General features: G+C 31.0%; 4 protein-coding genes across 7 annotated transcripts in view; 3 read left to right on the top strand and 1 right to left on the bottom strand.

The window, feature by feature from the left end:
• Window positions 1-501: 501 nt before the first annotated feature.
• Window positions 502-2,089, top strand: LOC113402241 (motile sperm domain-containing protein 2-like). The gene has a single exon (XM_026642433.2). It carries the CDS (start codon window positions 636-638, stop codon window positions 1,980-1,982), a length of 1,347 nt encoding a protein of 448 aa, XP_026498218.2. The 5' UTR covers window positions 502-635; the 3' UTR covers window positions 1,983-2,089.
• A 2,201-nt stretch (window positions 2,090-4,290) lies between these two features.
• On the top strand, window positions 4,291-6,442 carry LOC113402236 (motile sperm domain-containing protein 2-like). The gene has a single exon (XM_026642430.2). It carries the CDS (start codon window positions 4,421-4,423, stop codon window positions 5,783-5,785), a length of 1,365 nt encoding a protein of 454 aa, XP_026498215.2. The 5' UTR covers window positions 4,291-4,420; the 3' UTR covers window positions 5,786-6,442.
• Window positions 6,443-11,127: 4,685 nt separating this feature from the next.
• LOC113402237 (EEF1A lysine methyltransferase 2) lies at window positions 11,128-16,349 on the bottom strand. Its single transcript, XM_026642431.2, has 5 exons — window positions 16,213-16,349; window positions 14,754-14,953; window positions 12,862-12,998; window positions 12,030-12,189; window positions 11,128-11,451 (listed from the first exon to the last, which is right to left on the bottom strand). The coding sequence occupies exons 2-5, from the start codon at window positions 14,947-14,949 to the stop codon at window positions 11,291-11,293; spliced, it is 654 nt and encodes a 217-aa protein (XP_026498216.2). The 5' UTR covers window positions 14,950-14,953; window positions 16,213-16,349; the 3' UTR covers window positions 11,128-11,290.
• Window positions 16,350-18,387: 2,038 nt separating this feature from the next.
• LOC113402235 (alpha-1,6-mannosyl-glycoprotein 2-beta-N-acetylglucosaminyltransferase) overlaps window positions 18,388-23,161 on the top strand; it is a 45,975-nt gene continuing 41,201 nt past the window's right edge. For 2 of the 4 annotated variants that reach the window (XM_026642427.2, XM_026642428.2), the window contains exon 1: window positions 18,389-18,739. The gene's annotated coding sequence lies outside the window, so the exon portion shown is untranslated. Of the gene's footprint in view, window positions 18,740-23,161 lie in introns of all 4 variants that reach the window. The other 2 variants (XM_026642426.2, XM_064220107.1) reach the window with 2 other exon arrangements.

The raw sequence follows: 23,161 nt of genomic DNA, 5'->3' as shown, positions 1-23,161 counted from the left end.
AAATCAATCAAGTTTCCACTTTAAGCTAATACACAAAAAAAAAAATATATATTTACAATTAAAATTAAAACAAAAATAAAAACAGCATATAAGCACATTATCAATTTAGATAATATAACACTAAATAAACCGAGATAAACTTTACAATTTTTAAATTATTTATATGGACATATTCGTCTATTAAAAATGAATAAAATAAAATACATGTTTTTAATATATATATATTACTAAAATTATTGTTGAATTATTGGATACCCTGTATAAATTTAATATTGATAAGATAAGATTTACTTGTGGATTAATAGTGTATTTAGTAACTCAGTGAGAGTTATCTGGTTATAGATAAAATAATAATCGAAGTCGAGTTACAACATTCCTATTACACAAGTACGTAACACTAATCTTTCAAAACATTTTTGTTTTTACGATATTTTGTAACAAGTTTAGGAGTTTGTAGCTAGGCAATTGGAATAAATCGCTTATTGCTCTTGCCGATGTCATAGTCGATAAAAATTGGAGAACTTTGACAGTTGACAACTTGACGTAAAGTGACGACAGTTTTTAACTTTTGAACTTTAAAATAAGTTTTGTAATTCGTATAGTTTTGTATATAATTATGCTGTAATACATTGAATATGGCCAAAATAGCGGAAATAAGATTATTATTCGAAACAAAAATTAAAGATGGCATCCCCGATCCGCCTGGCCCTTTCGATCCGCGAGACTTGGAACGAGTAAAAAGTGATAAATATTTGTATCGCGTGTTGGAACATTCGCAGAATAATGTTCAGCAAGCCGTCCAAATGCTATACGACATAATGGCGTGGAGAAAAACAAATAAAGTCAACGAAATAAACGAAGATACAGTGAATATAGATTATTTAAAAGAAGGCATATTTTTTCCTCACGGCAGAGACATAGATAGCTGCTTACTATTCATATTAAAGTCTAAACTTTACGTAAAAGGCACAAAAAATGTAGAGGAAGTTAAGAAAGTTGTTATTTATTGGCTGGAACGAATTGAAAGGGAGGAAGATGGCAAAAAGATTACATTATTCTTTGATATGGACGGCTGTGGCTTAAATAACATGGATATCGAAGTTATAATGTATATGATCACGTTATTGAAAAGCTATTACCCGTATCTCATAAACTATATTATAGTTTTTCAATTACCATGGATATTGTCAGCAGGATTTAAAATTATAAAGGGTATTCTGCCTTCTGCAGCAGTAGAGAGGCTCAGAATGGTAAACAAGGATAAACTGAAGGAATTGGTCGCGCCAGAACAAGCTTTGACTTGTTGGGGTGGTAGGAATGATTATGTCTTCAAATTTGTTCCAGAGAACAGGGTAAATGTCGATAAAACAATGAAAAATGTTACATTTGCCGAGGATGATAATCAACATTCACCAGGAGAAATGTTAAGCTTGAATCCAGGTAAATTATTAATGTTTAAATTGGAAAATGATAGAATAGTTGCTCAATTGACTATCATGAATATGGATGAAAATTGTATATCATTTAAAATAAGAACCACGGCTCCCGAAAAATATACTGTTCGTCCGAGTTCCGGTATACTGGCAAGTAAAACATCACAGACTATACAAATTATTGTGAGTTCCGGTTTCCATATAACCTCTGTGGTAAGAGACAGGTTTCTAGTTGTATCAATACAAGTTCCAAGTTCTAATATATCCGCAAAAGATTTAAGTAAAATATGGAAGAATGCTGACAGCAAAGCCGATGAATATAGACTGAAATGTTCCTGTATAGAGTTCAAGGAAAACAAAAAAATCGAACCGAGCAAAGATCCAGAATCAATAGTTTATAAATTAAATAATTTACAAAACAATCATAATACGCTCGTAAAGAGCTTAGAAATGTTGCATATGTACCAACTGTTCTCCATGTTTCTTATATTCCTTACAATCGTTTTGGGATATTTAGCTTTTAAAAATACGAAACACTGTCAGTATTAATGCATGTGTCAATTATTTATATACATCAGATTTGCGAAAGTAACTCTGTCTGGTCAAAAAAATGAACGAAATTTGATGAAATTTAGTATGAGGCATGCTTAAACTTCGTGAAAGGCGTAACACAGTACTTTTTAAGCCTAACACTTTACGATCAATACGTAAAACTCGAGTGAAGCGACTATCAGCCAGTGCTTCACCTAGTTGTTAATAAATTATTTAATTGAAATTAAATTAAAAAAGATGGAGAATTAAAAATTTAAACATCATTAAGCTCATCAACGATAATACTGTGATTATATAAATGATCACATCAAATTATATGTATACCAAATTAATAATTACTAGAGTCATTGTATAACCAAATGAATTATTTACTGATGTATATAAAATCAGGTGTGCCCGTCACATCAAATTAATCCATTATCGAATTTGTTGCTGTCTACTTCAAATCATCCCACGCACACTAAGATATCTCATAAGTATCTTATAATTCACTCACACTAATACAAGCTCATAATAATTGAACAAAGAGGTTAGTTATCCCCTTGTCGTTAAATAGATCATTGATCTTAATTTACATAATCGCTAAGTACACATCACAAAATATATAAGTCTAATTATATACAAAACTTTTATATCATATTAAAATGTTATATTATTATAAACAAATCATATATGAAAACATATGGAATTGCATGTTTGCTTATTTTTTTTCTTTGTCTATTGATAATATAGATACAAAAGTATTTAATACTTTTTGGTGTAAGGGCGATTTTTTTTTTAAATGGCTTTATGTTGTTTATAGTGTTTTTCTATGCTGTCTTGGGTCTGGGAGTTTGTGGTACCGTCGTTACTTCTGATTTTCCATAACACAAGTGCTTTAGCTACTTACATTGGGATCAGAGTGATGTATGTGATGTTGTCCAATATTTATTTATTTATATTATTGTTTTAAAACTAGTCAAAAGACTTAATCGTTATCAACTGTGTTTTTTTCCTATTAAAATAATAAATATATATTAAATGTTGAAAATTTTTATAATATTTTATTAGAGGTTTCAAAAATTTTATATATTGTTAAGTTAAATATTTCATAAAAATATTAAAATAAAAAACAAGGCCTTAAAAAAAATATAAAATGATTGTTGTAAACTATAGATTTTATAGTGTTTTATAAATAAATATAATAAATCATTTTGGGTGTTTTATTAAGAATTAATAAAACTAAATCTAGACCACCTTTTTTTTGCCACAGAAAAATATCTATTATATACTAGCTATGCCCGTGTTAGATTTTTTTTTCAATTAATAATTAGAATAAAACCAATTACTTTAATCAAAATGTACTTTATTCAAGTAGGCTTTTACAAGCACTTTTGAATCGTCATTTAACAAACTATTTAAAGTAAAGCTACCACCGGTTCGGAATGTAGATTCTACCGAGAAGAACCGGCAAGAAACTCAGTAGTTACTCTTTTTCGATATCCAAAAATACAGTCATGTTAGTTAAATACAATTATAGATGTATGTTATATCTCCTGCCTGGAAGTCAACAAACATGAACTCCACGCTTTTTTATCATAAATATAATTTTGTATGGAATAATATGCCTTCTTTACCAATGTATTTTTTACAATTGACTTGAATCTATGAAACGGCAAAGTTAAAAATGTCTGCGGAATTTTATTATAGAAGAATACCTTGCCCCAAGAATGATTTATTGACCTTGCGGAGTCAGAAACTTGGCGTTTTAAGTTTATCCTTACTTCTTGTGCACATACAACGATTATCACTGATTTTATCAAAGTGATCAATGCTACTGTGAATATACATAATATTGTTGTCAATATACTGTGACGCAACAGTGAGTATTCCTACTTTGTTAAAAACATCCCGAAGAGAGTCTCTAGCTCCAAGATTATAAATAGACCGGATTGCTCTCTTTTGTAAAATAAAAACAGATTCAATATCTGCAGCATTACCCCAAAGTAATATGCCATATGACATAATACTGTGAAAATAACCAAAAAATAATAGACGAGCGGTATCAATATCAGTTAGTTGTCTAACTTTTCTAACCGCGTATGCTGCGGAGCTGAGTCTTCCTGTCAGGGATGATAAATGAGGACTCCGATGAAGTTTTTCATATTTGAATTTTATATATAAATACTTTTCTCTAATATAATTTACATTAGAAGTAAATTTTTTCATGTAGCTGAATACAGAAATGCCTTTGACTATTAGTAAAGTAAAAGAAAAGTCGTAAACAATGAACAGCAAACGTAAGTTCACAATGAACAGTAAATGTCATTTAAATGTCACAACAGTTGGTATAGTACAGTCTGTAAATTCTTTTTCGTTCCTGATTCATTGATTTGATATTTCCTACTTAAAAGTTTACACCTCTTAAACAAACAGTATCGTTAAAACAGTTCAACATGACGACGGGGGATTTACGGTCGTTATTTCAAGCGAAACTGAAAGAAAAAACCGATCATGAATTCCACCCGTTAGATTTAGATCGCGTAAAAGACGATAGATACTTAAAAAGGGTCTTACAACATACTGAAAATGATTTGAAACAAGCCTCAGACATGCTGTGGGATATTTTCACGTGGAGGAAAGCTGTAGGAGCGAATGAAATTAACGAAAATAACATAAGAATGGATTATGTCAATGAAGGTATATTCTTCCCCCACGGACGAGACATCGATGGCTGCTTGTTACTTATAATAAAATCTAAAAAACATAACAAGGGTGTTAAAGAATTTGACGAAATTAAGAAGATTATAATATATTGGTTCGATCGCATCGAACGAGAAGAGAACGGCAATAAAGTGACTCTCTTCTTCGATCTTGACGGATGTGGTCTTAATAATATGGATATGGACTTAACAAACTATCTAATATCGCTATTTAAGAGCTTCTATCCAAATTTCTTGAACTATATAATAATATATCAAATGCCGTGGGTAATGTCTGCAGCATTTAAAATTATCAAGTCTCTCCTACCAGCTAAAGGTGTTGAGAAGATGAAATTTGTCAATAGAGACACTTTGAAGACTTTTGTGCCGCCCGAAAATGCTTTGGAATGCTGGGGTGGGAATGATAGTTACGAATTTGAATTTGTAACGGAAAATCGCAGTCCTGAACATACTCCAAAGAAGGTTACGTTTGCCGAGCAAGGCGACAACCATTCCCTTGGTGAAATGCTCAGACTAAACCCTAACAATCTTATAATATTCAAAACTGAGAATGAGGAAGTAACGGGCCAGTTTTCAATCACAAATATGGATGAAAGTCCCGTTTCGTTTAAAATTCGAACAACATCGCCAGAGAAATTCCGCGTCCGACCCAGCTCTGGCATTCTGTCACAAGGTTCCACACAAACAATTGTCATTGTTGTCCAGCCAGGCTTCCAATTACGGAATGTTATGAAAGACATGTTCTTAGTCATGTCGGTACAGATACCCAAAACTGATTTAACTCCAAAAGAAATAAGCGAGATATGGCAAAATTCTACAGGAAGTAAGATAGACGAATATAGATTGAAATGCCAATTTCCTGTAAAAGATTTACCTAAAAATGGGAGCATGGGGGACACGAAACATCAAGATAAGCCAGACTCAATCGCGAACGCCCTCAACAATCTTCAAATGGACTATGAAATACTACACAGGCAAGTAGACAGGCTAAAGGTTTACCAGTTCTTGACGATGTTCCTGACGGCCATATCTGTGATCTTGACTTATCTTGTTTATCAGAGCACAAACGACAATGAAAGATACTGTGAACGTATCTAGCCTTTAAATTTAGTGGTTTATGAAGCCACTGTTAACGTTAACGCGTATTTGTATTGTCTAACAATATTTTTATTCATGTTGAACACATTAATGTTTATTAAATATTGCTATTTGATGCATTTAATTGGTAAATTACATACTGTTATGTAAGGTTCGGGTATATCAGGGGGCTTTAAGCCACCCTCAGAACATGTTTAATGTATAATAATATATTTATTGATTAATTGTAGAAATGAATGGTTTAGATATAAATTTGTATGTTCTTATTGATTGAATACGGTTTTGGGGAATTTGAGTGCATTTTTAATATTTATTTTTATATAATAAGTCTGTACCATATATTTGGAGTCATCACATTGTGTAGTACAAAGTATGCCAGTATATATTAAATTATTGTTTTATAAATGTACTCATGTCTTTATAATTAATAATAGTAATCAATAAAATGGTATATATATGGCTGATCCAGGTTAAAGGAGGGCTTAATCTCACTGACGATTTTAGCAACATATATAATAATTTATTTTGCTTTGGGTAGAAAAGTTTGATTAGAATAGTTATTATCAAGTATGCTTTATAATTTGTCATGGACGATTTGAGCCTCTTGCCTAGTAGAGCCTTCACAAAAATTAATAATACAAATGGAAACCTTATCGCTAAAATAGAAAAAAAGTAGAAGAAGAAGTGATGTAGTAATGGTATGGGGATACCAGTTTTATAATATGCTTATTTATTAACCTTAAACAATTTGTCTCATACATAAACAATGATATGTAAATTGTTTTTAACAAATGTCTTATGAAAAAACTAATGTTAATGTGCTAATGTTTGGGAAAGTATTATAATATTCATTACCTATAGCGTCTTTAATGTAAGGGTATGTGGAGCCTGAGCTCAGGGCTTCAGTAGTCAAGGTGTCCTCGAAAGACTACTGTACATTTTTATAAATTTAGATATATTATAAATAAAATAAGTCAAGGAAAATAAAGAGGTTGTCAAGGACTCCATATTACCGCAAGATCTAGGGCTCCAGAATGGGCTGAGACGGCCACAAATAGTTTTTTTTTTGTATAATTTAATATGTAAAAAAATTGACCATGAAAAATGTTTGTTCAGATGGCATTTTTTTTTATAATGGCAAGTATTTAATTTTCATACATCAATTATATATTGATACACACTCATATGTCTCGTTTTAACATCAGTAATTTTAGATTAAAAGAAATTGTCTGTCTCTCTCTTGGTTTTTTAACTATTGTTACGCATGCGTGCTTAGAGGTATGCAATAGGATATAGGTAGATATTCTATCTCAGCACGTGCGCGATTCTTCCGGATTTGCCCTAGTTTGGAGAGCGTCCAATGTTCGGAGTGCTTTCCGGCGCGGTTTTTATACATTCCAAATTTTAAAAAATCTCAGCGCTATCAGCCTTTACGTCAAACTTTGTATGTTATATATGAATAAAAATTATCAGATTATAAAAATATATTTCATTGTATAAATATCTAAATTTTAATTTTAAAAATAGTTTTACAACTGTTGTTTTTTCAAATGGCAATTCTAAACTTTTATTGTATTTAAATTAATATGACATTGAAGTTATATTAATCGATGTTGTTTACATTTAACACAAAATATACTTATAATAAAAACTATATAGACATTTTTTGCCAATATCAACATTATCCATTATCAGTGGAAGTATTTTCAAAAGATTATTAAAAAATTAATTACGTCATCAATATCGATTCGTTAATATATCATGTAATTGAATCAACTAAAAAAGAATAAAGATAATTAGCGATTCGTCGCATATGAGGTGCGCGGGAAACCTTTAATGTAACCAGCGATACAAGATGGCCGCCCCCATCGGCGCGACGCTTCACTAGTGCGTAGTTCAAATCCCATAGACACTTATTTCCGACAAGTCTAATCGTAAATAAACAAGATGGCGAACCATGCACCGTCATATTTGAAATTAAAATGACATTGAAGTTTGTTTGATTATATGAGACGTCATCTTGGTGTGCGTGACAGCTACGCTTGACACTTGCCAAACATCAATAATATATTGTGATTATATAAAATAATATATATCTTACTGTTATATATGTAACATATTACTATATTTTACTGAGAATCCTCGAAAGGATCACATGGGATGGAGCATTCACGCTTTTTTTAACGTTATTATGCCGACATTCAATTTGCCCAACTGATTGTAAATTACCACCAACGCCCATAAACTTTGGCGCCAAAAGAATCAAATCAATATATGCTTTATTCAAGTAGGCTTTTATAAGCACTTTTGAATCGTCATTTAAACAAACTATATATATAAAGTAAAGCTACCACCGGTTCGAAATGTAGATCTACCGAGAAGAACCGGCAAGAAACACAGTAGTTACTCTTTTTCAACATCTAAAAATACAGTCATGTTAGTTAAATACAATTATATATGTATGTTATATATCCTGCCTGGAAGTCAACATGTATTAACTCCACGCTTTTTTATCATCTATATAATCTTGTATCGAATAATACGCCTCCTTCACCAATGCATTTTTTACAAATGTTTTGAATTTATGAAACGACAAAATTAAATTATATTAAATATTAATAATCTTTTAGATCGCCAATGATCGATCGTGGCGGTATCGCCAACCTTGAGAACTAAGATGCTACGTCCTTTAAGTATTGCTGTTTGCTTGGGTGGTACATAAGACAGGCTGCACAAAACCCTACAGCCATTTGTTGGAGGGCTGCTTAGAGTGTCATGGTGAAAAACCTCTTAGACTTTCGCCGCAAGGGAAGAGGAGAGGTGTGCTTAGCTGTAGAACATTTAGAGGCTTTAAATATTTTCGAAGTAATAAAACCTTATTCATTGTCCCCCTAAGGAGTTACGAACCCTGAATAATCGGGTAACAGAAGTCACAATTTTATATTAATTTCTTAATTTTATTAATAGTGTGTTAGTCAAAATTTGTATAATAATTTTTTTTTTTAGGAACTTACATTATTATCTATAAAGAGTTCGAAAATCCACACAGAGGTCGAAATTCGACAAAAATCTTTATTGAAAATTTTATGATTACTTAATTTTGAGTTTCGAATTTAGTCCATTGAAATGTTACATTGACTGAAAATTTTCTAGAGGACGCAATTTTATTTATGGGGCATGTAGGGGGGTCAATACAACCTTAACCCAAAGTTTGTGGGGTTGGCGCCCTTGTCCCCCGCCCGCCATCTGGAAAAAAGGGGTGGAAACATATTTTTAACTATATCTCCGAAACTATTAATTGTACGGAAAATTTGTAGCAAATTGTTGTGGCTACAATTATGTCTATGTGATTTTTTACAATAACCTTAAAATTTAAAAATTTATTAAGCAAAAAATTGAGAAAATTTGCTCAAGAATTTTCTTTTTTGCTGAATAACTTTTTTTCTGTTCATTTTAGCACAAAATTAGATCAGAACGAATTTATAGAGCACGTGTTCCTGAAAATTTTACTCTATAATTTTTTTCATTTTGGTCAATTTTAAAGCGCTCCAAAGTCGACCAGATTCATCAATACTCATGATAACTCAGCCAAAACATCATGTTTACTTTACTTATATGATCTCTGGTTTTCTAGTATATTTTTTTTATATATTCGATTTTTTTTTTTACAATTCCTACAATTTTTCTTTACAATTTACTTTTCAAGAAAAGAACCTACTTATTCCTGGTCAATAAATAATATTGTAGATGTCCTCAGACAGTGGTAGTCACTTTCCAACAGGTGAGTAAAACATGGCTGGTCAGAATTGTATTTGGCCTCTTCATAATCGGGTCATCTCTATTATAGATCGCCATTTTTGTTTGTATTCCAGAATCAACATAGTAATCGCCATATTATTGTATTGGCATTATATCAAGGGTCACTACAGGACGATGTAACAATTAAATTGATTTGTTTACGAAACGCTATCGCTCTTAACCTGTGTGGCCTCCGGAGTCAAAGGTTCAAATTATTTACTAACTATGAGACGTTAATTTGTTACTAAGTCATATAAAAGTTAGGTGCTGTTTTTTTTTTTTTTTAATTGTGGTATAATATTTGCTAAGGATGTATTTAAACAGCCGTTATTTAATATCTACAGACGTGTCAATGGAATCGGGGTTCTATTTTCTAAAATATAACGGATATGATACGATCTAGCATCGACTATTCCGCAGAAAAACTTTGCTACAATATTATTTTGTGAGAGTAAGTTTTCACATCTGGCTATGATAAAAACATACATTAATCGACTTGATACCAAGTCAGATAAATTAAAAAAATAATATTGTCTATTGAAATAAAATCCTCATTTTCTTATGGGGATTTAATTGATCAGTTAAGGGGATTATTTAACAGGAGCCAAGAGTTTGCCTGTATCAGTAGAATAGAAAATAGGCAACGATAACGTTCGATTGCTATATAGTAACAATTTTTTGGTAAGTTTTTTTTTATTAATTTTGCCAAATTAGTGACTTGATTGTTAACCTTTTATAGTTAAACTTCATTGTGAAGGATTAATTTTGGAATTGGATAATAAAACATGAGCTCAATTTAAACCGTGGCTTGTATTTAGTACTGAATCTTTTAATAGTCATTTGACAGGCCTAAACAAATGTATTTTCTAACTCTGATTGAGACATTGTTTAAATTCAAGGGCGACAACGGTCAAACAAAATGATTATTGAAATCGCAGCTATCAATTTTACCTTAATAACTGTCAATGTCAAATTAATTTGAGTGTAACTGTTTGACAGTTAGTTTATTATTTATAAGAAAATAAAACTATAATGTATATTTGTACTATCGCACCTTATCTAAGGACTTTTTGTTTTTATGATCATTTTAGGTGTTTGAAAATTATACTGAATGGTTTAAGGTAGACATATAAATAATAAATCTTTTTTTTTTTTTTATAATTTATGGTAAAGAAATATTTAAGTAAGGACAAACTTAACTTGTGTAAAATATTTGTTTAAATTATTGTTAAGAAATGTTTACTAAAATTATTCAACATAATGCTTTGTTTTATTTTTGTAATAACAAATAACCCTTTTATTGACCATTTTAAAAATTATTTACAATGAGCTTCTTAAAAGCGCCACGTGGTGCAATCAAAAAGTCATAGGATAGTCCGCGTACAATACATATAACTTCCTACAAATACAATTACTTTAAAGGAAAATAAACATGAACAATACAAATAATTTTAATTATAGATGCGATATAAGAAAAAAATCGAAACTCATCGCAGAATACGAGCGTGAAATATCAAAATTTGATAAACGACATTCATAATGAAACAACAATAATAATATATCCTTTGATTAACAGTTTTATTTTTTTATAAAAGTTATTAAATCGATATGACATCTGTATCGAATATTAATCGTAGAAAATAATCATGAATACATAATTATTGCCTGCACTTAAACAACATTTTTTGTTTATTAATAATCTATAAATCACTTTTTTTTTTCAAAGACCACAGACGACACAACACTTCCGACTTTCCCGCCAAATTTGAACTGTGGTGTTGGTAACACTTGTTTTAGTTTCAGTTTATCTTGAAACTGTGTTATTAATTCACTCTCCGTCCAGTTACACGATGTTATTATAAACATACCTGTAATATAAATAATATTAAAGTGATTGCTTACTTTGTTAAAGTATTTTGCGAGAACTTTTTACGTGTTCGGAATGTAAACTCTACCTATAGTCTATTCCAACCATAAGAGGAAAAAAGTCAAATAAACATTTCACAGCAAATTGATGCGAAATCATTGGTCGAGAGTTTGATTATCTATGATATTCACTATGGATCGAAAAAATGGCGTTTTGATCGTCGACGAAACTGTTATCGGTATTTGGAAGTCAAATTAAAATGTAAATAAGTAGTTAAGTAACAGTGTTGTATTATAAATAAATAAATATTAATCATAATATCTTAGTAGTGCACAATATAGCTGAGTTATTAGCAAATCGCATTAAATACTTAAATCAAAGGTTTGTTTATCTTTTTTCCTACTTCCATTGGAAGAGGCTATAGATAACCTTCTTCTGTCTAGAAGACCCATCAACAAGCTAGAGGACTCTTTTCTGACAATAAAGTTATCTTTATGGTTTAATATATAGTCTATACCAATCGGATAAGAAATTAATATAAACAAACAATCAAACATATATATATATATATAAATTTACCATTATCATCCAACATGTCCACCATTTTTTCTATATATTTCTGACGATGCTCCTTTGGGTTCTCGGGGTTCAAGCTAATCGCATCATATGTCCCTTTATCATGGACAACACCAAACTTCTTGCCCAGAATGTTCACATCGTCTCTGGTTATATCGAAGACCTGGAGAATTAAAAAACTATATTAATTCATTATAATTTTGGAGACAATGTCGATTTGAAATGGAAAAAATACTATGTAACTGTATCTCTCTAAAGTATAAACAGTCTCTGTGCAGTATCCAGTCCTTGAATTTGGTAAGCGTTGGTGACATTTTGTCGAAGGAACTTAGTCCCTTATAAAAAAATAAAATTTTATTGTCAGTTTGTGATATCTGTTTTTTTTCGTTATGTCATAAAGGAAGGAAGGCTGTCTAATGAGCCACTGCATGGTAAGTGGTGACCACTGCCCAAAGACATTAGTATTACAATCATTCTTCATATCAACAAAGCTCAACCAACATTGGAAACTAAGATGTTACGTATCTTGTGTCTGAGTTACACTTTTTTTGTTTTTTTTTTCGAGAATTCGAGAATTCTAATTATTTATTATTGATTGGCACCATAATATCTGATGTGTGGCACTTAGTACCTATCAAGACTTGATAAATGAACAGCCAAATTTAAAATGAAAAATGTTAATATTTCCTTTAAAATAAAACACTCATATCCATTACAAAAATTATTGAGACATATTTAAGTAATTCAATATATCTGCCAGAATATCGCGCTCTTCCGACATCAGGTTTCTTGGATAAGTTTTTGGCTCAATTTAAATACAAAAAAAAAGTCATACCTGAAATTTCAAATCTGGAAACTCACTCTTAGCAACTTTCTCAGCCAATATTATCGCTTCAGGGCAATAATCAATACCCAATAAATTCGTGAAGCCTTCCCTCGCGAGTTCTGATAACGTGTAGCCATTTCCACAACCTAAAACAATTACCAAAATTATTAAAGATGTTCCGACAAAGTCTGTACAGACGACAATCCGGCCGCATTCATAGTCGGCGACTACTCGGCAAAGAGTATGTATATAATTCTTGATAAAATGTATGTAGGAGAAATTGCATGTTTTTATTACAATTATATGAATTATACATAGATAAACTATAATTTGTCACTGGTTACATTTGACTTTAAATGAATCATTATCCAATTGGTCAAAAAAATAAACAAATCACAAGAATTTATTTTTGACATGATTAAATTTTAATTATCAGCAGCTCATAAGTTTTATTTTAATTATATTAAACTTTATTTTTTACACAAAAACACCGCTCTGATCTGTGCAAAGCAAAAATCATGAGGTCGATTAGTCGGTCTCTGTACATGCGACTAATCAGTTAGTCTGCCGACTTAGTTAGTCGGCCAAAGTTATAATCGGACCATCTCTAAAAAATTATAAAAAAAAATGTACGACGCCCGACAGAAGTGACAACTTAAGCTGTCTGAAATACAGCTAGCGTTGTGGGTTAGAGAGAGAGAGGAGTCTGCCTAACGTTGCCGTATGCGTAAGAGAAAGGGAAGCCAGACAGACAGTGGTGCCGTAACGCGTTACGTAACGAATCTGTTTACCCTCCCATAAAAAGTTATCACTTCAAAATTAATTAAATTAACCGACTTCATTGACAATTCAATAGAAATATTCTATAATCCATACTTAATATTATAAATGCGAAAGTAGCTCTGTCTCTTTGTCTGTCTCGCTTTCACGCCAAAACTACTGGACCGATTTAAATGAAATTTGGTACACAAATAGTCTAGAGCCTAAGAAAGGACATAGGCTTTTTTTATTTGGAAAAAAGTGCTGTAAAGGGATGAAAGGTTGTAAGTTGTTGAAAGTATTATCATGTTTAGAGTTTTTAGAACTAGAAGCATAAAACTTATATTTTAGGCTGTACACTTATAAACTAACATATCATGACACCCACTAAGGAGGGAATTTTGGGTATTCTACCCGTAAAGGGGTGAAATAGGGGGTTGAACGTTCGTATGGAAGTCCGTAATTTTTTTATATGTTAGAAACATGAAATTTTATTTTTGGGATACTGATTAAAAAGGAGTAGATACGCATTTAAGCGTTTCTGGATATTCTACCCTAAGGGCTGAAATACACACCAATGTGGTATACAAAGAGGTGTTATATTAACGCAATATTTTAAGTTAATTTGTAAATATATTCTTATTCTACGCGGGCAAAGTCGCGGGTAACAGCTAGTTAGCTATATATATAAGTCTGGATATTGATATTCTGGGCTTAAACCAGGTGGGAATCTCCCAGGTCTGCCCAATAAAATATTAAGTATTGGATTTTAATTTTAAGAATATTATAGCATATATGATGCTACTTTAACCATCAAAAAGTACATTCAACTGTTATTTAAGAAATGGTCCCTTACCAATAGCTTGTAATGACTCACTGACTGGATTTTGAGCACCTGCAGTCGAGTCAGTTGCTTTTTTAATGTTGGTAATATGTAATTATGTAATTTAAGTACAGAAAGCAAAGTTTTGAAAGATATTGGAGTCATAACTTTTTTCTAAATCATTGTAACGAGGTTCTTCCTACTCACATATGTAATGCTTGAATCTTAACTGTTACAATACAGACAAATAGTTCTGGTGAATATTGTTTAGTGGTAAAATGAGCAGATGAATGGGTGGTACCATTACAATAGTTATTACCTAAATCTATAATTGCAGTATCCTTGTCAATTCCACATTTACATATCCAGTTAACTATCCTCATGGCACTGTCTTCACCGAACCAGACATCACCGGGATCCCCATTCTCGTCGAAGTTGTTTATTTCTTTGATATATGCTTGCTGCCAATATGTGTGGGTGCCGAGTTCAGAAGAATCGAGTTCAGCGTCTTCCATTTATCTGGAATAATGAATTATTTGATAAATTACGATTTTAAATAAAAGTAACAAGTGTGGGGGCAGGTTTTAGGCACTGTAAGTCCTTATTTGTACTCTAGTTAAATAAGCTGTTTTTTTTTATTATTAGTTAGACCTTGCTTCAAACACCAGATAGATAAAATGTATGGCATTATCCTTTCGCAAAAATTCTGTCTCAGCTTGGAGAATGAAAGTTAGAACTGTGTACAGAGTATTGGTCTTGTGCTCAAACTCTTTCCAGTCGTGTTAGATTTGTCGTTCCATTGGATTATCAGAGAGAGAGAACAGAAAATACTCCTGTGTGTGCACACACATTTATGAACTATAATATGTCCAGCATAGTTGGCTAATCACCCTAAATATTGGCCATTATAGTTGAAATTTGTCAGGAAGTCATTAGTTACATTAACGCTAAAGCTTGTAATAAAATTTGATATTTAGTCGATCCCTAGGCCTTAATGCCTCATTAATACAACTACTTTGACCTTGAACGGGCATAACATTACTGTTCAAGATCAAATTAATGTATCTAAATTATGTACTTCAAATATGTTGTTTATAAAACCAGCTTATTTGATGAAACTTTGTAACTAAAATTAAAGCAGATGTGATTGAAAGGAACAATGTTGTATTTCAAAATAAAGATATAATAACCAAGACCTGTCTGTAGTGCACAATACAGCCGAGCTATTAGCAAATTGCATAGAATATTTAAATCTAAGATTTATTTATTAAGACTCATTCTCACATTGGGATAAAATCTCATACTGTAAGATATATGATCAAAACATACAAAATAAATAATGGATAGTTTTTTTTCGAACAACCAGAAACGATACAATATTCGGTTACAGCTAACATATTTGTAACCAAAATACAATTGAAAATTCGCGATTTCGAAATAAAATGCGACGCCAATATCATTTCTTTTGATTGTTTTCCGTGAACAACATAATCTAATCAATATTAAAATATTAATATAACCGTTTTGTCCAACGCTGTAAAAAAAAACAACTGTTAAAGCAGCAGGCAAAGGCACAAAATCAAATCTTTTTTATTTAAATATTACGTTTTAGGTGAGGGACAGCACTAATAAGTTATTAGAGGTTAGAAGATATGAGATTATTATCACATAATACACGTAAATTTAATATGTTTATATTTAAGATTTACTGTTTTTATCTGTAACACAAATCACAACACAATTAATCTTGTTAAAAGTTTTAATTTTCTTTTACCCACCTTGCGTTTTCTTTCTCGAAATATTACAAATTATTAATTAAACGATTACAATACTAATCAAAAAGTATTATGAATTTGTATTTATTATAAAAATATATATTTTAGCGGCACTAAATTGTTGTATTTATTCCTGCCACGGATTACTTATATTTATTTATCAAAATATGGTATTTTGAATTATATCGATAACAGCTGCCTTTGAAGTTTAACTGTCAGTTTGTCAGTTGCCCTTAACGAAAATCCCATTTAATACTAAATGTTTGCTTAAAGTCTACACTATATATAAATATTTACGATATATTCGTAATGTGACAATAATTATATTCAAACTTAAATAAAAATATGTATTATCGAAATAAGTCTTAGTCATTATGCATTACTATTTTATGAATGACACAATGATATCTCGATCGACTTAATTTCTTATTGGGTAATTCAAGGAAATGAAAAAGTCATCTTCCTTGCTGCTTTTATTATAACAATCGTTAGACCTCAACCGTACCGATCAATCTCTTTCGTGTCTTCTGCATCCTACGTGACATTGGCGAAATTATCTGTGCCCTGTCGCCGCAACTAAAAACCATTAAACTAAGAATTGAATTGAACACTCGTTAGCCCTAATTTTGATTGCACTACTACAATTAGAAGGTTATATTCCCAATATACATATGCACTGTTTTTTAACTATCTTTACTAATGTTATAAGTCTAAGTAACTTTATTTGCCTGCCTGTTACAATTTCACAACTAAATCGATATTGATAAAATTTAGATACGGAACATGCTTGAACTCAAAAGATAAGCTATTTTTTTTATTCAGCCCTAAAGGCGGTGTAAAGTAAAAAGGTTGTATCTAAATTCTTCAATTTTGATGTTGAAAATGTACAGTTATGGGTATTAAGGCTATTTAAAAAGTTATAAGTTATATGAGGAGCAACAATGATATCACTTCTCATGACATTGATACATACAGCTATAATAGTAAAGTTTTTAAACAGTGTAAACCTCTATGTTTCATTAGCGATAAGTTTTTTTTATTTCATGATTTAATTTCTTTTAATTTTTTTAGTTTATCTTCTTCTATCTTGTTGTTAATGTTTTTTTTTTTAAATTACGTAGGCTTGTATTGTATAGTTTACTTGTTATTAGTGTATAATGTAAACTGTAGCGATGTATACTGTACAAGAAGTTTCCTAGTCTCACTCGAACCATTCACACACTGTGTGAATATAGCCTTGAGGAAGATTTTGTATCTGATATTTTGCCAAACTATGCCAAACTCCATCATCTTCTAGGACGTTTCATCCTAAATACCCTCGCCCTATAAATATTGAATATTTGTTGACGTTTGTTTAGTCAGTTGGGTTCATTATTTGAATGAACCCAAAGGACTATTCAAAAGAACAAAATTAAAGTATATGTATTTAGTTATTGTGTGTTTGTTTTTTTTTTTAAGTGATGAACTTATAAAGAAACTTCTACTGTAATTATTTTTTACAAAATTTAAGCGATGATGTAACCTCGACCGCACCTATTGATCAGATTCTGCTATTCTCCAGCATACGTGACATTAGCGAAATGGTCTATGCGATCTATGAATCGTAATCGCAGAGGATGAACAATAGAGCTTGTAGATAGTTTCATACGTAGTTGTTGTACTTTGTAATGATAACATTATGAAAACTAATATTTAAGTTATTTGGTACAAAAAATAAGGCGCATATTGCAAAATTAAGGGTTTTGTTAATTGGACCGAATTAATTTAAATGGGAGCTAAATAAAATACAAACTTTCGTAACTTTAAGATTTAATTTCTCAACCTTATTTAGTAGTTAAGATTGAACTAAACGAGATAATTGTTTTCTAAAAATGGATTAAGATGAATTCCATAGGTAAGTTTTTGCGGTTATGGATTTTTTTACCGCTGACGATATTATCTAACCTTCACAAAAATAAATAGTGATACACAGAGAGAAAATTAAGTCATTGTGACAATTTAATAATTATTATTTTATTATTCCCAATAAATATGGATGCTTTTATTGTTTTGTTTGGTATTACATTTTATGAAAAAAAAAATATCTTTAGGCCTTTATTATATATAAATACCATTTTCGTAGATTTCATTTTACTGGCAACATAAAAAATAACTGTCTATTTACAGTATACATCACGTCAAAAAAAAAATATAATTCATTATCATTTCGTTTACCGATAAAGTACTCAACCAATGTCGTTGCGTATTTAATTTAACTGTTAATTTTCAATGAGAATCATGTGACGGAGCACGCACGTTAGAAAAGTTTTTTTTTTATAAATTAAATTATGCACACAGAAATATAGAGTTGACATATAAAAACTTTTTTAAAGATCGATATTATATCGCAGTGATATATTCATCGTGTTCTAATAGTGTTATGTTTATTGTGAAGGTGCTTGTGTATATCAACTAATTTATATTCAGTTGTCGAAATATTTACGTAACGTGGTAGATATTTGGTATTTAGGAACAAGATTTATTTATATTGGTGAGTATAACTTGCTGTGTTTATTACGTATAAAATATAACATTTAAAATTCGAATGCCAATTAGGCAGAATTTATATAAAAAAATAAACTTATGAAGTTGCAAATTATTGTATTATTACTTTCGATGTATTCAAATAATTAGCAATTCAAAGCGCATTACGAATAATTCAATTAAATAAAAAAAAGAGGTTGTGTCGCAACGTTATTGTAAAAACAAAACATATCGACTCTTCTGCTAAGGTCAACAATTTTGTAATATGTTTGAAAAAAAAATCTAAGTTAGCAGTACAAATCTTAAAATAGTTTTTTAAGTACTTATCGTTTTAAATAATTCTATTCATTAATCATTTAAAAGCAAAACCATATTAATCATTTATAATTGATTTGGAATGCAGATTTAATCCAGAAGTGATACAATGAAATTTACAGTTATTTTTTCATAATAATTATATTATAACTCACATTAATTTGTATATTGTAAATCCTTAAAAAAAACAAATGCTTCACTATAAAAAAAAAACCAATAATGTTTAATCTGCATTATCAATATCTATCTTATGTTGACATATTTTAAATTAAAAAAAAAAAACAGATATGATAACATGTCCCTATTTATTAGGATGTATGATTCAATACTTGTCTTTATTATTAAACAAGTATTTTTTTAAGGAAAATGTATTAAGTGTCATTACTACAAGAGTTTGATTTGAATGAAATTGTAGTAAAAAGAAAAAAAAATATTTGTTCTTTATTTAAAAACAAATACTTACAATTTAATATTTTCTATAATAACAATGAAATAAGTCTATTAGTTGTGTGAAGGTTTTAAATTTGGTAACTAGATTTAATCCACACTTATTAATATGTGAAGGTATTTTTTTCTTTATGATATTTCATTGTTTCAGCCCACAAACATTCAGCCAAGGTAAAATAAAATAAAAGCTCATAGAAGTGTCATATATACCTTGCAATTTGTACCTTAACTCATCTAGTGACTGTGTCATTACAATTACAACGAGGCAATAGTTTATGAACTATATTAGTCCTATTAGGAACTGTGATGTTTAAAACTAAAATTATACAGATAAAAACGTTTTAAATGACAGTTGGATTTCCCACCAATTTTTTTTTTTAATTACATCCAATTCTTATTCTTGAAACTGTATAAAGTTAAATAAAATAAAAATGATCATAAATAATTTAAATAAGATGTGAAAAATATTTAGTTAACAAGGCACATAGAGATTTTATTAGTCCTATTATCTTTTCTAAGAGATTACTGTTTGTAATGTTGCATTCAAGGTTCTGTCTAATATTAATATTTTCTTATAAAGTGTCTCATTGTTCTAAAGTGTTGATGTCTTTTGTTTGATGATAGATATAATAAAATCAAGGCTGCCAACTTTTGAACTAAATACAAATTAAAAAAAAAATCTTTAATGAAATAAGTCATGGGGACTCGGTCGGAAATAAGTTGATTTAACTATATATTATATATTTAATAAAAAAAAATAACTTACAACTTAGCGGTTTGTATTGTCCAATGACTGAAAAACTGTGAACGTTGTAAGACATTCTGTAGTATATTTAGTATCAGCATTGAACCCGTGCGAAGCCGGATAAGGTCGCTAGTACTCCATGATTTATTGACTACAACATATATCAATCCGCAACAAATATTTGATTATATATTTAATATTATAATAGCAACAGTTGCTAAGGTCTAACCGTGATAGCCCCACTGAAACTCCGATGTCACCTTATAAGTAGACCCTTTTTACCCGTGCGAAGTCAGGACGGGTAGCCAGTACATCAACTAATCAAGACTATACGGTCTGGCTAATTTTGAATCTGTCGTATTAATTATATTCGCAAAAAATGTTCAAATCGTCGAAGTTGTTACCGGAAATTTGGAAGTGAAATTAAGGCGGTATTAGTAGTTAAGGGGATTATTAATTAATGACGATAATTATATATAAGCACTCCACTTCGATTTGTGCAACACAACTAAAGTTGTCAACAGATATTGTAAAATATAACAATAGTCGCCCGCGACTGCGCTCGCGTTTTCTGGGTGTGTCGTTACTTAAAAAAAGTAGCCTATGTCCTCCGACGGGGTCCGAGCTTGCTTGATACAAAACTTCATCGAATTCGGTTCAGTAGTTTGGCCGTGAAAGAGCAACAGACGGACAACTACTTTTATTCTTATTGAGTTAGAGGTCATACCCTGTACGAGTTAGCTTGATCTTTTTGACAGATGTAAATTTTTCTGATCGACATAACTGCAATGACGAACATATTATTTTCTTAATTTAATGATTTTAAAAATTTTAAAAATATTTTTGCAAAAATACATATAATATAAAAGTTCCTAAAGATTCAAACATTATCCGAAAATTTTAAGACTTTTTCTATTATATATTATTGCTTCAAAGTAAAATTTAAATAGAAACACTGAAAATAATAGACGCTTGTACAATGTTACATCGGTCGGACGGTAGGGACGCGAATGACAGGTAGTAACTTCTACAAATATCGATTACAAAAATCCTTATTAAAGATCACTATTAAGTTATTGTTACGAACGGGGGTCCTTTTGGTTGGGGTCTCTTTGGCTAGTGGTTGGGGTCTCTTTAGCTGGTATTACTCTTTTTAGAAAAATAAGTTAAAAAATCATTGAATTCTAATTTGAATTACGCATTCCATTGTTCAATCGACTGTTATATATGTTGTATTTTCTGTTTCCCATCACTAGCACGTGACAAAAGATCAAGCTAACTTGAACAGGGTATAGTATAGATTTCAATCACGTCACGTCACGTTCAGAGCGCGAAAAGTCATCGAGAGGAATTCTAACAGATTTAGAGTGTCTTTTTTTTTTGTAAGATAGTGCCTGTCAAATGGGTCACCTGTTAGTGGTCACCACTGCCCATAGACATATAAATCATTTCTCATAACAAAGAAGGACTACCATCCTTGGGAACTAAGATGTTATGTAAATTTAGTTTGTAGTTACACCGGCTCACTCATCCTTCAAAACCAGATCTAAATGATAAATATAGCTGTTTACCGGTAGACTATCTGTTGAATGGATGGTTCTTACCGAGACGGGCTTGCAAGAAGCCCTCCAAACTCACCTAGTATGTTTAAGTAAATAAGTATTCGTTTTATTGTTTAAATATTATTAATATGTCACCCCCCCCCCTACCCATAGGTGCCCTGAGAAATGACAGCAATGCACTGGGATAAGCTCAAAAAAAAAGGGGGACTATTTCAAACACTGGACCATCTGGGCTCATTCTGGGCTCTTACGCACGAAAATAAACATGTGTTAAATGCACTGTATTAACAAATGTTATTTATATAACGTTGAATGCAGTTACACGATAAATAATTGTGATATCGTTATCTGTATTTTTATTGTTTTAAAAACAAATATGTTTGAATAAAACCTTTTTAGAAACGAAACGAAGTTATTTAAATGTCCCATTAAAATCAAATGAATAATGATGTGTGAACTTAGTGGGAGGGTTTTTTGTGTCTGGGATCCACTCGTCAGATATTCTACCGCCAAACAGTAATAGTCTGTATTGCTGTGTACAGGCACAAGGGACATAGCATCTTAGTTCCCAAGGTTGGTGGCGCATTGGGGATGTAAGGAATGGTTAATATGTTTTAATGAGCAGTTGTGACCATCAGGTACATTAGCATCCTGTAAATTTGCCACTGCTGGGCTAAGGCCTCCTCTTCCTCTGAGGAGAAGGTTTGGAGCATATTCCACCACGCTGCACCAATGAGGGTTGGTGTACACACAATACACATGTGGCAGAATTTCGTTGAAATTAGACACATGCAGGTTTCCTCACGATGTTTTCCTTCACCGCCGAGCACGAGATGAACTTTAAACACAAATTAAGCACATGGAAATTCAGTGGTGCTTGCCTTGTTTTGAACCCGAAATCATCGGTTAAGATGCACGCGTTCTAACCACTGGGCCATCTCTGGGCAATAAATGAAATGAAATTTGCATAATACTATACTCAACCCTATAAAACAGAAAAAGAAAGAAAGAGAAAGAGCATAACGCTATCCCTTACGTTACGATTTCAGTTCACTCTACTGTAAGCTGCGTAAAAAAGCTTCCGAAAAGAAAACGTTTATCATATAAGGAACCAAACCAACCGAAACCTAGTTAGGACTATTACTTGTCTCGGGTAGTAGCCACCTTCCATAAGGCTAAAAAAATAAGTTTTTATTTATAACATTAGAAATAAATTAGACAGAAATTGTGTGCGTGTTTGTGTGATGAGATAATATGTACAGTCTCTTCCAATCCAAGTAGGAATATATGATATTTACGTATTTCATGCGATTTGATAATAGCTCAGCCATATTGTGTACTACTCAGAGTTTTTGTTTTT

Source organism: Vanessa tameamea, chromosome 31 (genome assembly GCF_037043105.1).
Source record: "Vanessa tameamea isolate UH-Manoa-2023 chromosome 31, ilVanTame1 primary haplotype, whole genome shotgun sequence".
In the NCBI taxonomy this organism is placed as follows: domain Eukaryota; kingdom Metazoa; phylum Arthropoda; class Insecta; order Lepidoptera; family Nymphalidae; genus Vanessa; species Vanessa tameamea.
This window is presented reverse-complemented; position numbering and strand designations above follow the sequence as displayed.

Excerpts from the sequence above, each read along its gene's own strand:
- LOC113402241 (XM_026642433.2), top strand. The coding sequence starts at position 636 with ATGGCCAAAATAGCGGAAATAAGATTATTATTCGAAACAAAAATTAAA.
- LOC113402236 (XM_026642430.2), top strand. The coding sequence starts at position 4,421 with ATGACGACGGGGGATTTACGGTCGTTATTTCAAGCGAAACTGAAAGAA.
- LOC113402237 (XM_026642431.2), bottom strand. The coding sequence starts at position 14,949 with ATGGAAGACGCTGAACTCGATTCTTCTGAACTCGGCACCCACACATAT. Across the intron at positions 12,999-14,753 it reads TACTGCAATTATAGATTTAG|GTTGTGGAAATGGCTACACG; the intron begins GTAATAACTATT and ends TAATTGTTTTAG. Across the intron at positions 11,452-12,029 it reads GGACATGTTGGATGATAATG|GTATGTTTATAATAACATCG; the intron begins GTAAATTTATAT and ends TTTATATTACAG.